This window comes from Dipteris shenzhenensis, chromosome 22, assembly GCF_047967505.1.
Source record: "Dipteris shenzhenensis isolate YYH24624 ecotype China chromosome 22, Dip_SZ_1.0, whole genome shotgun sequence".
Classification (NCBI taxonomy): Eukaryota; Viridiplantae; Streptophyta; class Polypodiopsida; order Gleicheniales; family Dipteridaceae; genus Dipteris; species Dipteris shenzhenensis.
The window spans coordinates 10,005,199-10,022,839 of NC_141617.1; the positions used below are offsets into that span (position 1 = coordinate 10,005,199).

At 43.4% G+C, this 17,641-nt stretch overlaps 1 protein-coding gene across 2 annotated transcripts in view; it reads right to left on the reverse strand.

Moving 5' to 3' along the window:
- Positions 1 to 1,975: 1,975 nt before the first annotated feature.
- The window catches only part of LOC147887707 (C2 domain-containing protein At1g53590-like), a 122,863-nt gene continuing 107,197 nt past the window's right edge, over positions 1,976 to 17,641 (reverse strand). For both annotated transcript variants that reach the window (XM_087393477.1, XM_087393478.1), the window contains 3 exons: positions 4,548 to 4,731; positions 3,467 to 3,581; positions 1,976 to 3,365 (listed from right to left, as the gene is read on the reverse strand). In XM_087393477.1, the coding sequence (XP_087249603.1) occupies positions 2,349 to 3,365; positions 3,467 to 3,581; positions 4,548 to 4,731 (1,316 nt within the window). In that variant the 3' untranslated portion in view covers positions 1,976 to 2,348. The remainder of the gene's footprint in view (positions 3,366 to 3,466; positions 3,582 to 4,547; positions 4,732 to 17,641) is intronic.

Here is a 17,641-nt window from a genome sequence, read left to right on the forward strand (position 1 = left end):
TACATTGCTAACACTAACACCACTAGGATCTTACATCAACCCCTACTTACACCTTAGAATTTTCTCTCTCTCTTTCTTTGAAAGGTCACAAGTACTCTAATCAATCCACTTAACGTCTAGCCATTGTAATCACTCCAGCCATGCAACCAGATAAAATATCCATCCTCCCAGCAACAATTTTACAACAAAGGTATGAAGACCTATGAAGCACTACGAACAGAAAAAGTTCACACAAGTACACACACGAAATGATCAACAACAACACCACTCCAATAACCACGACCTTTACACGACCAGGAAGGAGGCCATGTTAACTACATTAATCAGCAATATCATTTGATGGATAGTGACAAGTCCATAGCTAGGATTGTGCCTTGGAGCCAAATAGGCCTAAGTGGATTGTAAAGAATGAGGAAAGAGAGTGGCATAAAGGGAATAGAGTTGTCCCTCCCTTTAAAAGATGGCATGTATAAAAGGCCAAATGGTTGACTTTGGTCTTTTCTTGGTTGCACACATTGGAATACAAGCTCTCCTCCTCCTTTATGGAGTTGTGGCCATTTAAAGTCTTGCTCTTTCAGACTACAATGTAGGTACATTATAATAACTTGGAGTCACTTTATGCAATCCTTGGGAGCTGCCTTGTGCTTCCCTAAACAGATGTATTAGCGGGTTTTCTGCTGTCCCATAGGCCTGTTGGTCTCCCGTGAGGGAGTGGCCCTCATCAAGGAGCTTAAATCAAAACCAAAAGATGTGTGCCCATTTAATGTCTTAGTTTGCAAACTCCATTGTAGGTACCTTATAGTAACTCGGTGTCACTATATGCACTCCTTGGGAGCTGCCTTGTGCCCTCCCTCAACGGATGTATTAGCTGGTTTTTGGTTCTCATAAGACTTGGTGGTGTTCCGTGAACATAATATACTCTCTCTCTCTCTCTCTCTCTCTCTCTCTCTCTCTCCCTGTTGGTCTACTATGAGATTCGTGGACGATACTATTGCCTTTTTCAAGGCAAATTCGAGGGCCTCTCTAGACGACTCCTATACCCAGATTAGAGATGCCTAGCAACTTTTATGCACGAGGAAGTCCGACATAGAGATCATCTCATCAGATTGAGGAGACAAGAGCAAGGGACCATGCTTGGCCCATCCCAGAGTACGATCATAGATTTCTTCGAGACAGAGCAGGTTGCTCTCCCAACCATAGATAGTAGGAGACGCAGAGACCCTGAGACTAAGACGCGGCAAACTCGACAGAGGACAGATGCACTAATCACACTCACTAACATCTCTATTTTCAGACCAAGGGTGCAGCCGACCGAGGTTACCGTGGTGCTCGCCGAGCATCAAGTAGCGGCTAGGAGGACACCACGGATTACTCATCTAGATAGCAGACAACGATCCATTACGGGCTTCTTGCTTACTTTGCCTACTCTGCCTAGTCCTTCATTGGGTGTATCTTGAGGTTCTGTATGCCTATTGTATTGTATTGGATCAAACTGCGTCTCCACATGAGGATGATGATGCCGTATATGATTATGGTGGGCATGTACGATGATATCACGGACTATGTCTATGGTTTTCTAGCATGGGTTACGATGCTCGCTTAGTAGCTCCACCCTTTTGCTCATTGTATTGGTTTTCTTTTAGTCTCATAGACCCATCGGCCTTTGGCAAACTTTTATAAACTCTCTCTCTCTCTTTCTCCCCCCGCCCCCCCTCCTCCTCTCTCTCTCTCTCTCTCTCTCTCTCTCTCTCTCTCTCTCTCTCCCCTTATTTCCAATCTCTTGCTCACAATTCTCTTCGCAACACTTCCACTCAAAATAGACGCAGAGATACTCATGTAGGGAGCTACACAGGGCTAGGAGCAAGAGACCAAGAAGAAATGGAAGCCTTGCGGAGAGCAAATATGGAGTGAATCCTTAGGTTCCTTCTAGACAATTACAATCTCAAGAAGATTTCCCTGGAGAACAACGGTGGGGAGGTCCCTTCCAAACTCTGGTACAAACTACTAACAAGAGGAACAATCTCAAGAAGATTGCCCTTTCAATACAATGTCTTGTACTTCTTCAAGCCCCTTCAAGATTTGCAATGAAATTAGCACCAATATATATTGGCAGAAGCTAGCTTGGAATGAAATATCATCACAAACTCTGTACTTAATACTTCACGTGAGAGCTCTTCTATGTGGGCGATCAGATTAATCTTAATTGTATTTTACATATAAGCTCAATTTTGTAATTGAGTGCATACACTTCCAATTAAAACAACGAACACGGTGAACAAACGTGATCAGACATTGGATATTTAACCTTACATGCTTACATTGGTAACATGTTCTGGAGTTCTATCATATCAATCACAGTTTTTTTCTTCAAAAGGCTTTGATTCCTCAGCAGGAGAAACAGCAACGTCCACACATTCCAAACTCTGAGATCCGGTCACCTTTTCCCTACTGGACCCTTTCCAACTTAAAGCGTGAGCTGTTTTTTCAGCCTGCTTCATAAGACCCTTTGCCATATTCTGCATTAGCTCTTTTGTTGTTGGGCTTCCAGGAGCCGTGTTTTTATCATGACCAGAGCCAGGGACTATGTTGGGGGCATTGATTTGCTGATCAACTTCATGTAATTCCTCTCCTCTCTCATGCTCATGATGTTCCCCTGTGCATGTCACAGCTTCGAAGGTTTGAGGTTCGCTCAGCTTCTCCCTATGAGATCCTTTTCTAGTTAAAGTATTGCCCACACTGTGAGCTGCCTTTCCAGCCTGCTTCATGAAACCCTTTGCCTTATCCTTCATATGTACTTTTTTTGTCGGGTCCGGTAGCCTATTTGCCTCATGCCCAGTGGCAGCTACCATGTCAGGGTCATTGATTTGTTTATCATGTTGGTGCAATTCGTTTGCACCCTCAGTTACATTAGGTTCCTCAAGTTTCATCCTTACCGTTGTCCCTTTGTCTCCCACAGCTAATATTTCATTGCAGCTTTCATTATTTTTCTGAACCCGTGTGTTACCAGGGGACATAGTTTTAGATTTACGCCGATGCCACATATGTTTCTTTCTTGGCTTAAGCCTGGGAGTCTCCTCACAAGCCTCCTCACCGTTACTGGAACCTAATGTTTCCTGATTTGTAGCCTCTAAAACTTCTCCATCCCCAGCCTCTCCTGGTCTGTGTATCCTATGCCTTCTCTGCCACACCTGTGAAACTGGCTGTCCAGGCCTCATAACAGACACAGCTCCATCCTCACCTTTGCCAATTTTTATCGATTCGTATTTATCAAGGACGGGAGACTTCTCATCAGGAACATAAGCATCAATGTCATCACTAGATGGAATGATTCTGGAGGTCAAATCCGGAATTTCCAAACCCATTTCCTGCATCCATTGAAGCAAAAAGAATTAGACAAAGCCTCCTCCAAACAAATGGAAAACGAGAAAATTTATTTGTTGATGGTTGTGGGTTCCAAAGAGCTTACACTTTCAACTACTTTTATAGCTACATGGAGGCGACCCATCTTGATATCTAGAAGAGGAATCCAGAGGTCATGTCGTTGGCCACCTCGATATTTTGCAACGTCCAATTCGCAATACCTGAAGTCAAAATACCTATACCATAGGTACAATCTAAAGAAAATGCTATTTCTCAAAGACATGAATCCATATCATTCTTGAATTTTCAACACTTTGTTATTTCATCTATGTGTGTTGCAATAATAACATGGAAATGTTTTCCTTGTGAAGTTTTGTGTGTGTGTGTGTGTGGAGAGAGAGAGAGAGAGAGAGAGAGAGAGATTTCTAGCTTGTAATAAGCTAGTACATAGGGACAGACCTCACTGATATTAATCTGATTGCACCCTTCGAGGGAAGATATAAGTGAAAGCATCATGTTTGGGAACAGTTTTTGAGAGTTGGAACCTTATCCTATCATGGAACACTAGTTGCAGATTTCTCAATCGACAAATTGCAGCCTGGCTTCTAGATTCCTCTGATTGGGGTGCATGCTTGATTGTTGTGTGTTTGAAATACATTCTAGAAGAGATCTCGACTTGCATTTTATGGAGTTTTGCAAGATTGATGTTGGTCAATATTTTCTACTAATGAACCTAAGTTGTCCCGAGTGTGTACTGGTTTCATCTCTCCAGATCTGCTTTCCAGTGTGGACATCCCTGACGTGTGAAGGAACATTACAAGAAAATAGATGATTAATTTGGATAGTAAACTTTGTAATTCGGCTAGTTATCCCTCTTTGCAAGTGGAGGTTTTGTTTTCACTTTTGTGGTGACTTGCCTTCCTCCGTTGGAGTTTGTGTATCTTCCACCATAAGGGGAATTCCATTTTGAGGGGCTGTCACCTGACTTGACCACTCTTTCCTTTCTATGGGCTCATCTGATAGGCTAAAATATTTATTGGTAGTATTCTGCATGTTCAAATGTGTGATGTGAGCTATCAATTGTTCAAATTCTTATATATCACAAATATAATTTGCTCGCAACACGAAGACGTTCAGAAACAGATGCAAAGCTTCATTTGCAAATTGCACAGGAGATTTGTGCATACCCCAAATCATCATCACGAAATTGATCTTTGTCGGTGACATGCAGGACCAATGAGGTTGGCAATTCCCAGCTTGCAATTGGAACTTTAAATTCCTCCTGCCACTTAGGCGTAAGAGTTTTCCTATGGATTTTTGTTTTGAATCGGCATGTACCAAAAGCTCCTTTGACGAAAGGATCAGCTAACCCTGCACTAGAGGCAAAGTATCACATTTTTACATAAAGAGCAACCCATGTTTCAATTACATTAAATCATATCTTAAAATCCGTAACTGTACATCCCTTTTATTGATGAGGACTGTCAAGTATTCGTGGACCTATTACATTATAGATAAAGAACAACCCATGTTTCTTCTACATTGGTTCACATCTCAAACATCCACAATTATACATCCCTTTTGAATGATGAGACTGTTGAGCATTTGGCCAGATGTTGTTCATACTGTCAGAGGTAGATGGGGTAGACTCCAGGGAGATTCACATCACCCTAGGCACTATTATCAGTATATGGGATCCAGGCCCTTTCCTCCATTTCACAGATGGTGCTATAATATGGCATTATAAACCACCAGAGTGGCTATTTGTTCAGCCCTCTGTACGAGATAATCCCCATAGAGAGGCCAGCCAGGGGGATATCCTTGTAATTTTTGAAGTTTCTGAAGGGAAGACTGAAAGTAAGGCTTTCATGATCAAATATATGATCTCAAAATTAAGGCACTCACATGGTAGTAAAGTTCAATCTTAGAGAACAAACTAAAACCATCTCTCGTGCAACTGCAGGGAATGTCACTGATAGGACAAAGAACAAAAGTCAAAACAGTAAAACCAGATGTTTATTCATATCATAACAGCGAGTGGAATACTGCTGATCATCCTTAAGCATAGAAAAAAACTTTGGACTCTTTCATAAACATCGCCCAGCAAATTAATGCATTCATTCCTGCCAGTTAGTGTTAGTACTCTACATCAAAGCAGCCAAGGGGTCTTCTCTCCTTTCCAAACTACTAAGATTCACTCAAGCATTTTTTTGAAGAAGAGTTTCTATTCTTGAAGAACCTGTCCTGTGGAATGCAGGCCTAAACCCTACACTTGAAGAGTGTCCTAGTGGATGAGCAAATATAACTCATGACTTGAGCACAACAATACATGGGAGGGAGTCTGAAAAGAATTCCTTGTTCTGTGCCTCACAGATACGATTTCCCCATTAGGTGACAATATCAGTTTCCCCATTAGGTGACAAATACCTGCATTCTCCATCAATCTAGTGGATTTTGTTGACTTCAGCACAGCTGTAGTAGCGTGGCAACAATGTGAGCTGTAAATGTCTCTATTTCTGTACTCAAGTGAATGTGGCTTCCTGTTTGAGCTGCCCGCATCCATGCTGCCTACCCTGATAGAAGAGCATATTTATAGTTTCTAGGATGGCTTAGGTGGTTACAGCCAGGTTCTGATAGACCAGAAAGATCAACCTAAACCATCTTTTGCCATAGAATGGGGGAATCTATGCCTATAAATTTATGCCATTTGCCTCAGCCAAAGTGTAATCTCATTAATATTGCTGGGAGTACCTATCAATGAAATACAAAGGATATTGTATTCCCCGTAATCCCCCAAAATGCTAATACATTGCCTCTAATCGGACATCATCACCCACAATGAATACAACATAACCAAATCATATCAGATCTAATACAAGAGAAAGAAAGAAAGAAAGAAAGTCTATTAACGTCCACTGGAGACCAAAAGGTCTATGGGACAGCAAGAAACCCTCTAGTACATCTGCTTTAGGGAGGGCAGATGGCAGCTCCCAAGGAGTGCAAAAAAAACCCCCAATTATTTAGAGTATGTACATGATATTCTGGAAGAGTAAACAGCCATACATCAGTTTAATACTAAGAGTCTTTTGGTTTTGATTTAAACTCTTTGATTAGTGCTACGCCTTCATGGTAAACTGCCCATTTTTCATCCTTTCTTGCAGCGCTGACTTTAGCTAATTCAGTTGCCTCAATCTTGAGTTGAGTTTGTGTAAGCTCCTCTGCTATCCATACTTTGGTGCCCTTCAGCTTGTAAGATTGTCGAAGAAGCTTGATCCGCATATCTTTTGACTTCAGTGTAAGGATTGCATGACCTCTATAGTGCAAAATAGAAGCTGGCCTGGAGTCATCATCATCCTGCTCATCATCATTCACCCATTCAATGTTGGGCAAGCTTGATTTGATCTTTGTCAATATTTCACTATATGTGTCCTCCTCTTTGTACCAATCTTCTGGGAGCCCCCCTAATCTAATCTTCAGCACATTATCACATCTAGCTTCGTGTTCTTTAATCTCTGCTTGAATATCAGACTTACTTGCTTTGTTGTCCACTTCCACAATCACTTCCTTCTTAGCAGTTTGTACTTCAGTGTGAACAAGATCTCTGACTGTAGAGACTAGCTGCGGGGTAGGGGGGGAATCCTTACAAGATTTTACAACCTCATCAATTACTGCCTACTTACCAGGCCCTTCCAGGATGTGAAGTCAGGCCTTTACTTCTGCCAACTCCAATCATAGCCCTCTCACTACCTGCTGCAGATAAAAAATCTGATCCTGTTGCTGGAGGATGGGTCGTTTTGAGCCTTCCTGTTGCGGGGTAGGGGGGAAATCCTTACAAGATTTTACAACCTCATCAATTACTGCCTGCTTACAAGGCCCTTCCAGGATGTAAAGTCGGCCCTTTACTTCTGCCAGCTCCAATCGTAGCTCTCTCACTACTTGCTGCAGATAAAGAATCTGATCCTGTTGCCCGAGGATGGGTCGTTTTGAGCCTTCTTGTTGGTAATTCCGTGCATATGGAGAGGGTGTCATGGCAGTGACTGTAGAGTACCAAGTCTTGATGGATGTTGAAGGAGTTGAGGGGGACTTGGAGGAGAGGGTAGGCCAATCCATAGTTGGCTGTATGATCAACGCCCTGGCTTAACCTAACCCCCGGATTGGGTTGGGGGTTTAGCCCAACTTGGGGTTAGGAAGGACTAGGAATAGACTAGGTACGAGCGAGAGATATGGACAGATGGAGAGGTGTTGATGGGAGGAGGTACGGAGGTAGTACGGACGACGAAGGACGGAGGCTATGGTACGGAGGTATAGACGGGAGAGGCTGTACGGATGGAGAGACTATACGGCTGTGGTGCGGGGAGAGGTTGTACGGAGGTACGGCTATGGTACAGGAGAGGCTGTACGGCTATTATACGAGAGAGGCTGTACAGAGGTACGGATGTGGTACGGGAGAGGCTATACGGATGGAGAGCTACGGGTGAGGCTGTACAGATAAAGAAATCTGGACCCATGGCCAGGGTGGAAGCTCAAGGAGCACCAGTGATCAATGAGGCTGTGATGACAGGAAACTTGTGATAGAGTGCTAACAGTGGTCTCTGTGTGTGTTCCGCTGTGGTCTCCTTGTTGCGGCCCTACGTCGGACAAGAGCCCCTGTAACTCCCATCCATCTAGACCTCCAACTAGTGAACATGGGGGGAAGACCCCAAGCATGATCCGTGTGTCAACCACTGTTAAGTCTGTCGTGTCACTAGCTCTAAATCTCAACCTTGCTGACTACCTATGCTCTGCTGGTTCACATGATCTTTGCTTGAAAATCTCTGTGATCATGCTCTGGGTGGAGTTCTGTGTGCCTTGACCCCGCTCTATATCTTGAGCAAGTGCTCTCTGTGTCTGACAATCTCGTGGATGAAGAAAGCAAGGCATCGTTGAGCTGGGTAGCGAGTTGGAGAGGGATCCGAAACCATCTCTAAATAAACAATCATAACGACCACGAATCTCATGTACACAAGGCACTTGAAAGCGACATGCTCCTCCGACTCGATCTCATGGCAATCACACAGGGTGCATATGTGGCTCTTCCAAGGTATGCCCTCAGCTCATCCACTCTCAATACAGAGTCGGTGTAATGAGACAATAAACTGTCCCATGGATATCCTCAATGAATGTGGGCATATCTTCCTGGTGAACAACTGAAGCCCTCCTTTGAAATCCGTAAATAGTGATTCACGTAGAAGCTAAGCTTTATTGGAAGCTCGTTGGGGTGCCAACTAGGTTGTGAATGTGTGTAGCTATAGAAGGTTCTCTCGAATGACTTGATTGACCTAGTGATACGTGAGCGGGACTTAAGGAGCCTCGATTTCACGACTCCTCCAAATGTGACTACTTGTGCTTCAGTTTGGAGCCATTTTCTTGCTGTAATTTTTTTTTTCAAAAAGATTACTTCATTAAGTATGAATGAAAACCGCAAGAGCAAGCTCTAATGTTGAAGTACATCATGCCATGCATGAGAAAAAAACCAGCTCAAAAAGAGCTAACAAAAATCCAAGGTGAAGGCTGAAAATGCCACCTCAACCCTAAAGGAGACTCAAAGAAGAATGGAGATCCTCTACAAACTATGAAAAAAGTCTCTCTCCTGGCTATAGCTGCTCTGGAGGATCCTTGCATGCTCACCCAGATGGCCATCAGTGTGTGTTGCCAAGTTGCAATGCTAGCCAGAATCTCCCAAGAAGTGTCAAAATTGAGACCTTCCCCTGTGGGGAGAATGAGGGTCTCCCAAGCCACCCTCACTACAACATCTGAGGTGCCATCTAACCCACTCCATAGGAAGTTCTTGGTAGGTCTCATGAGTTGAGAGATACAATGTCTAGATCTGCACCAACACGAGCAAACGAACCAGGTAGTAGCCAATAATACATGGTTCACAACCACTACTCTGGATGCAAGGTGAAGTCTGAAAAAACTCCAAAAAATGAGTTTCCTCATGATGCTCTTCGTTGTATTTGATTCACAATGATGTTTGTGGTCCCATGCGGGTTGCAGCCATTGGGGGATTTTACTATTTTGTCACCTTCATTGATGACTTTACCAGATATACTTGGATTTTTGCCTTGAAATCCACATTCTAAGTTTTGGCATGTTTCAGACATTTCATTGCCTTGGTAGACAATGAAAGCCGGCTAAAAATTGCCCACATCAATATAGATAGGGGAGGCGAAGATATGTCAAAGGAATTTGTTGATTGTTTGGCCTCACGTGGCATACATCATCAATGCACTGTGCCTTATACTCCTCAGCAGAATCCCATGGCTGAGAGAAAGAATAGATCAGTCATGGAGATGGCCAGGTGTATGTTGAAAGGCAAACATTTGCCTAAAAAATTGTCATTGGATGCCATTATGTATGCAAACTATATTTTGAATAGATGCCCCACAAAGACTTTATTTACCATTACACCTTATGAGGCTTGGACATGTCATAACCCCAGGATTTCTCACATGAGGACTTTTGGATGCTTTGCATATGTACATGTGCCTTCTCAGACATGCACAAAATTGGATGATAAAGCTGTCAAAAGCAATTTTATTGGGTATAGCTCAAAGAGCAAGAGCTACAAGCTCTATCAGCCCCGCATGGACAAGAATTTTGTCAGTAGGGATGTTGTCTTTGATGAATCCTCATATATGCCTTTGCTGGATTGTCAAAAACAGCCCATTGTTGATGCCCCAGATCTCTTTGACAGCTTGATGCCTTCGTTTCCATCATACGCTCCTAATGATGTCACATCTGAGGTTACTCCTTCTATTGGTCATTTGCAGCCACATGTGCAGTCTCACAATTAGCATGATTTATAGCCTGATATGCCTCAGATTGACCAGGATATTGTGCATAGGACCATTGACCAAGAGAGAGCTGAAATTCAAGAGCCCAAAAGGCTTCCCCATTGGCTTCTTGACACTCTAAAAGACAGCAAAGAAGATGCTCCTCTACCAGCCCGTACTAGAGCAGCTGTCAAGAAAGAACAAACTAATTTGGTTGCTTCTGCATTGGTTGCTACAGCATGCAATGAATAGCCATTATGCAATAAGGATGCCTTTGAAAATAGGCCATGCAAGCTGAATTGGATTCCATCCATCAGAATAACACTTGGGAGTTGGGTGACTTGCCTCCTAGCAAGAATGCCATCGGGACTAAGCAAGTATACAAGATTAAACAGAAAGCTAATGGTTCAGTGGAACGTTACAAAGCCCGTCTTGCAGCAAGGCATTGACTTTGAGGAGACTTTTACCCCCACTTCCAGGATCCCTAATATCAAGATTGTTATTGCCTTTGCTGCCCACTTTCATGGGAAGGTACATCAGCTTGATATTAAGATAGCTTTTCTTCATGGGCATTTACAAGAGGAAGTCTATGTTACTCAACCTCCTGGATTTGAGGTTGCAGATTCTGAAAGGAAGGTATGTTGGTTAAAGAAAGTCCTTTGAAACAGGCACCCCGTGCTTGGTATTCGAGGATACATGCTCCTTTGCTTAGTCTTGGCTTTCAAAACAGCCCTACAGAGGCTACCCTTTACATCTATAAAAGTAGGACAGATTTGCTGATTTTAGTACTCTACATGGATGACATGCTTGTGACTGGGAAACATGCTGAGCAAATTGCAGCTTTTAACCTTGACTTGCAAAAGACATTTTCTATGTATGATCTTGGTCTTTTGCATTATTACCTGGGCATTCAATTTGCCGTTGGTACTCCGCATCTTCACAAAGAATTCAATTTCATTGAGTCCATGTCGGAGACAGCAGGGCTTACGACGAGCCCTTGGGGGGGCCCGAAGGGGATAGTGTAGAGGGGGGGGGGGGGTTTGGGGGCAAAAAATAGACTTCTATTAAGTAAGAAAGAAACTCGCTAGAGCAAGCTCTGTGCAGAAATACAACATGCTAAGCATGCAATAAAAAACTCCTCAAAAAATTGAGGTAAAAAGAAACCAAGGCTGAGGCTGAAAATGCCAACTCAACCTTGTAGAAGTCTTAGCAAAGAAGGGAGAGTCTCTCCAATCCCTGAGAAAAGTAACTCTCCTGGAGGAGGCTGCTCGAGAGGATCCCTGCATGGTCGCCCAAATGACCATCAGAGTGTGTACCGTATCTATCCAAGTACTAGCCAAGGTCCAAGAAGGGTGAACCTGAGAACCCTCCATAGCCTCAGTGCATCTAGCTCTCCAAATGTGCCGTACTGCAATGCTAGCTTAAACCTCTCATGGAGAGTCAACCAAGGAATGAGCAGCCCTGAAGAGAGTGGCCAAAACATCCTCTAGAGAGCACGACTCCACAAGGTGTCGTCGGATGTGAAGAGCCCAGGAGGAGTCATGTATCTCAAAGAAAACCTGGGGCCCTGAAAGAGTGAGCCAAGCCACTGATCCCCAGGTCATATCGAAGGGGAGGCGAACAAAAGTGCTGAAAAGTCTTGCAATCCCCTTCCATATGGTTCTCGCCTGTCTGCAATTCCAAAGGCAGTGCTAAATTGTCTCCGAAGCAGAAAGGCAACAAGGGCAACTAGGGTCAGCCCCGAACCTGGATCTCCATTGGTTCACTGCTATCCCACCATGAATAGAAATCCAAAAGAAGAGAGTGATTTTTCTATTCCGGTGGAATTTCCAGAGCCTCTGCCAAAAAATTTCCTGCAAGTCTACAGAAATCTGAAAATTCTCCCAATAAGGAGCTCTGGTGGGCCACCAACCCCTACAGTTGAGCTGGAATTTCCTGGAATTACTGACCGTGTAACAAAAGAAGGGGATGCCCTTCTCTCGGTGCCCTTCCTCTATCAACTCCCATTCCCCAGGGTGTTGGAACACTGAAAGGAAAGAGTAGAGTGGACACAAAATCAGAATACTTGCATATAGAATGAAGAAGAAAGAGGTCCTTAAGTAGGCACCTCATACAAGGTCACTGACATCACTGATGACCTCAAAGCTCCACAATCATCTCCTCAATCTGCTCCTAGATTCACTCAATCATCCTATGTGGCTTTTCCACCACCTAACTGTGCTTGTGGGCACCTAACTGTGCCTCTAGCACTCACACATAGAAACATAAGGTGTGCCTGAGGCATACACCTTGAGATATCCCAACAAACCCCCCCTCAAGGAAATGCCTCAGGCTATGTCAAGGATACATCTAGTCTCATAGTTTCTCATGCCATCTCATGGTGGTCAAGGATAAATCTATGGCTAGGTTCTCATGCTAGCAAGGGTTCCCTTGGGTGTAAGGTAAACAGAAAGGGATACAAATAGACCTTCCAATGGTTATCTCCCCTACATGTACATGCACACAATGTCTGTAGGAGGTACCATGGAACAAACATACACATGGCCTACATCATAAGGTGACCAGAGGTGTTTACAAAACACACAACACACAACACACAACAATTTATTTTCATTCATTTTGGAGGACTATCCAGGCTGAGTACCTTGACATAAAAAGAGAGATCTGGAGCATACATAGAGATGATTTAAAATGCATAATCTTCATGGGATGCCTCATCTTGTGGAGGCAAATTCACTGTAAGTAGATTTGCATTTTCTGTCTTTGCTTTGTCTCTGCAGAACTTCTCACTATGGTTGTTTTTGCCACAGTGCTTGCATGGATTAACTTTGAAGCAGTCCTTTGAAAGGTGATTTGTCTTTCCACAGTGATTGCAAGGAGAATACTTGCCCTTCTGGAATTTCATAACATAAGCAGTGTCATTGCCTTTCCTTTACTCCATATGTCTTTCTTCTTCTTGGAGAGCTGAGATAATGCCTTCAAGGTTTGGATTGGGAAGATTCTTCAAAGTGCTTACAATGTGATCAAAACTTTCAGGCATACTCTTAAGTAACACTGCCATAGCATCATCAGGGGTGATAGGAGAGTTGATAGAAGCTAATTGAGTCATAAGACTCCGCATATAGTTGACATGAGCAGCTAAAGTAGTATCACTTGCCATCTTTAATTCAAAGAAAGAGATTTTAAGTGATAGTTTAGAGATGTGAGAGCTTGCACCAAAAATCATGTCTAGCTTCTGCCAAGCTTCCGAAGGAGACTCCAAGTCAGATATGTGATGTATGTAATCATCACCCAAAGCTAAAGCAATTATACCATATGCTTTTTCTTCTCTTGCTGGATCCCTTGCCGGTCGTGTCGGAGCTGAAGATTCTCCAGCATTTGAGGCCGTAGAAGAAGCGGTAGGAGTAGGTTTGACAAGTCCCCATAAGTTCTCCCGCATCAATGCAAATTTTACCTTCATTTGCCATGTATGGAAGCCCTTTCCATTGAACTTCTCAAGATTATATAAAGTAGCCATGAGAGGGTCTAACCCAGATATTGGGCAGTGTCTATCTCTCTTACAAGGCAAAAAGAACTGAAATACTTCCAAAGTATAGGCACTTGATGTAGCAAATAGTAGTGACTAGTTTTCAAACAATGATGCTACTTTTTGCATGCTTTATAGAAGCGAATGAAATAAACACTTTCCAATCACAACCAGGTCTAGCAAGTCAAAACAAAACTGAAGCAACACTTGTAGTGAAGTTATTGAAAACTTCAAAAGACCAGAAATGCTAGAGTAGCATTTTATGTAGCATCATTTTCAAAAGTATGTCAAAACTGTCAAAACTAGAGAGCTGAACTTGGAGGGCTCATATCACACTCTTCAAAGCAAAAGAAAGGGGGCTTTCTGAGGCAAAAGAAAGCTGGTATACCACAGTAGATCCTCTGGGAAGAAGAGGCGAAAATATGCGTCAGGTTGCCTTCACCTTCTTGAACAAAGTCGACTGGTTTTTCTCTGTTTTCTCCTTCAATATGCAGCCATTGCTGCTCAGATTTCAGCACAAGGTAGCTCTAGGTATGGAGAAGCTTGCCCTAAAAGGAATTAGACAAAGACAGAGCAGGTGCAGAGAACTTGCAGGAAGAAGGATCGACGATTTTCGTGCAATGGCGACGAGCAGCGCGCATATTTCGTTAATTCCTTCCAGCCCAAAGTTCGCCCCAACAAGAGGGATCTCCAGCAGAAAGGGCGTGGGAAATGGTTGAGGATTGAAGGAGAACAAGCTCAAGCAAATTTTTGGGAGAAGAGGGAGAGATGGTGAAGAAGAAGAAGAAGATGATGATGATGATGTGGCAGAAATGGGCTCAAGGGGGATCAAATGGCTCTGATACCATGTTGGAACACTGAAAGGAAAGAGTAGAGTGGACACAAAATCAGAATACTTGCATACATCTCCTCAATCTGCTCCTAGATTCACTCAATCATCCTATGTGGCTTTTCCACCACCTAACTGTGCTTGTGGGCACCTAACTGTGCCTCTAGCACTCACACATAGAAACATAAGGTGTGCCTGAGGCATACACCTTGAGATATCCCAACACAGGGTCCGACTACAAAAACTTAATTGGGACACCTCCATAGAGCCACAGCCTCCATGAGCCCAGGGCGATAAGTAGCGGGTCAGGATCCAAGTACCACTGTGAAAAAGAGCCATGCTTCATGAAGCGCACTATCGTGATTGTCTGAAACTGTACCTCCAACAAAATACCGTCTATGGATCTGGACAGCCTGCCCCCCGAAGAAACATCAAAGACTAGGGCATCCTCATGTGTGTTATGTAAAGCAATCACCTGCAAAGGAATTCCCAATTGGAGAATGCCCCCATCCAGGTGGAACAAGTAATCAACATGTCATCTATGTCCACCCAATCCAAGGGCAAGGCTGCATCAATCTGTTAGACTCTCCCTGCACTCCCTCTTAGATTATGAACCATCTCGGCCTATCGGTCTGCAGGAAGCCTCCTGAAGGCTTTCCATGCTCCCACAGTAGATGCAAGCCCCCTCTCCCATCTGGGCCACTCCATGTAAAGAGAAGCTCCAAGTGGTCTGCCATGCTCATCCAAAATATTATCGTTCCACATGATAGGCTGCCTTTCAATCTCTTCACAAGTGGATGGGGGAATCCTACAAAGAGTACTCCTGAAGCTGGCCCATGCTTTCAGGATAGCAATCATAAGAGGGGAAGAAGGAGATCTGAGGTGGGCTGTGGTGAAAACCCATCTGGTACTGTGTGTCCAATGTTGAGATATCAAGCTCCACTCGCGATATGCCAGGGTGACTGTTGTGCATTTATGTCACCGACTTGTTAGCTGGAGATGCGGTTAGTACACCGCCCACGAATAATAGCTGGATGACAGCTATCCTTATCTACTTTAGTTTGTGGCTCAGTTTGTATGCCACCTTAGTTAGTTGAGTTTGGTTTCAGACCCACATATAGGGTTCTTCTATTTTCTTTGTACTTGAGTTCTTTTGGCTTTCACAACTAAGAAGAGGAAAACTGTTTTCAGCCTCCACCTTTGTGTGTATTCCCCCATTATGCATGTGAGAAAGCCGCAAGTGAGACTCCTTCCCTCTCTCCCACTATCTTCACATGGTATCAGAGCCTTGTTCGTGGTAAGGAGCTCAAGAAAGCAAGCCAAGTTTGTGGTGTCCTGGTAAGAGGACTAGTGTTGCTTTCCTATTTCGAGTTTGGGAGCAAATCTCTGCAGGTAACACAGCCAGAAGTGCAAGAGTGCACTGTCTCAGATTGAGACGCCCTTCGCGGTGTGGCGAGAGCGCAGTATATTTTTCTGATTCGAGGCCATTTCGAGGCCCGTTTTGAAGGCGGAAGTTCTTCGCAGGCACTCAGAAAAAGGCCCTGTTTTGGCTATGCGACCACTGCGCGGCTAGTCGGTGAAAAGTTGCCGCAGAAATTGCACCGTATGCCTGTGTGCAGAAATATTGGGAGTTGCAGAATCATGCTTGTTGCCTGTTGATGCAAAATCGTCACTAGGAAGTGACTGTGTGGTGAAATACCACTTTCGTCAGTTTTGCAGATCTGCCCGTGTGAGGCAAAAGCTGTAATTTTTTTCACTGACAGAATATTTTGTAGTGTTCTGTAATGGCATCTGATTCTCTTTCACAGATTGTCATAGAAAAGCTTGACAAGAACAACTTCTAGGCATGGAAGTTTAGAATGACGAATTTCCTTATGGGAAAAGGCTATTGGGAGTTCATTACAGAAAATGAAGAAGAACCAGTTCTTCCTAATGTTCCCAATCAACAGGAAATGCAGGCATTTAAAGGATGGCATGAGAGAGCCAGAAAAGTTATGTACCGGCATTTAAAGGAGGCAGTGGTGGATGGCAGAGAGGCCAAAATGCAAACAACAATGTTGAATGCTACTACTGTGGTAAAATGGAGGACTGCTACAAAAAGCAGAATGACATTATGAATGGAAAATTGCAGCAAGGTAATTATGCATCTTCTAGTAGACAGGGTGATGACAGAAATGAGCATCTATTTATGGTGCAGCACATGACCAATTCTGTGACAAGCGCAGAAGAACGAAATCATGTGTGGTATATTGACTCAGGTGCGTCAAACCACATGACATGTCACGCAGAGTGGATGCAGGATGCAAGGAAAATGAAAAAATCAGGATTTGTAGAGACTGGTGACGATACTGCACATCCTATTGTGAAGATTGGTAAAATTCCTTTATCTATGCAGGATGGAAAAAAGAAATACCTGTCCGATGTATTTCATGTCCCGAACATCACCAAGAACCTAGTTTCTGTTGGTCAAATGGTTGAGCAGGACTTGCAGGTCAGATTTAATCCTCATGGATGCTTTGTTGAGGATATGAAAAATAACGGTCACTTAATAGCAAAAGGAAAGAAGGAGGACAGGATGTTTACGTTGGATGCGGACATGCCTGAATTGAGTGCAGCAATGTTTGCACATGGGACCGGTGTAGTTGCAGATATTGATATCTGGGATAAACGCATTGGTCATGTTAATATACAACGACTTAAATCAATGCAAGCCCAAAATATTGTTGCAGGATTGCCTAAATTCAAGGTTGCAGAAATGCACAAGGTTTGTGAAGCCTGTCAATTTTGGAAACAGGCAAGGAAACCTTTTCCTAGGCATGTTCAAGAGAGTAAAAAGCCATTGGAATTAATCCACTCTAATGTGTGGACTACTAAAGCTGCATCTATTGGAGGCTGTCACTATTTTGTCACAATTATTGATGACTTCAGTAGAAAACTTTGGGTGTATTTTATGAAAAAGAAAAGTGAAGTAATGGTTGATGTAGATGCACAAAATGGTAATGTTGCACAGAATTCACAGCAGCAATCACAAAATATTAGTGGAGCTAGAGTGTCCTCTAGCAGTGGTTCACATACTTCGCCATGGACAAGCAGATTGAGATCAGGAGAATC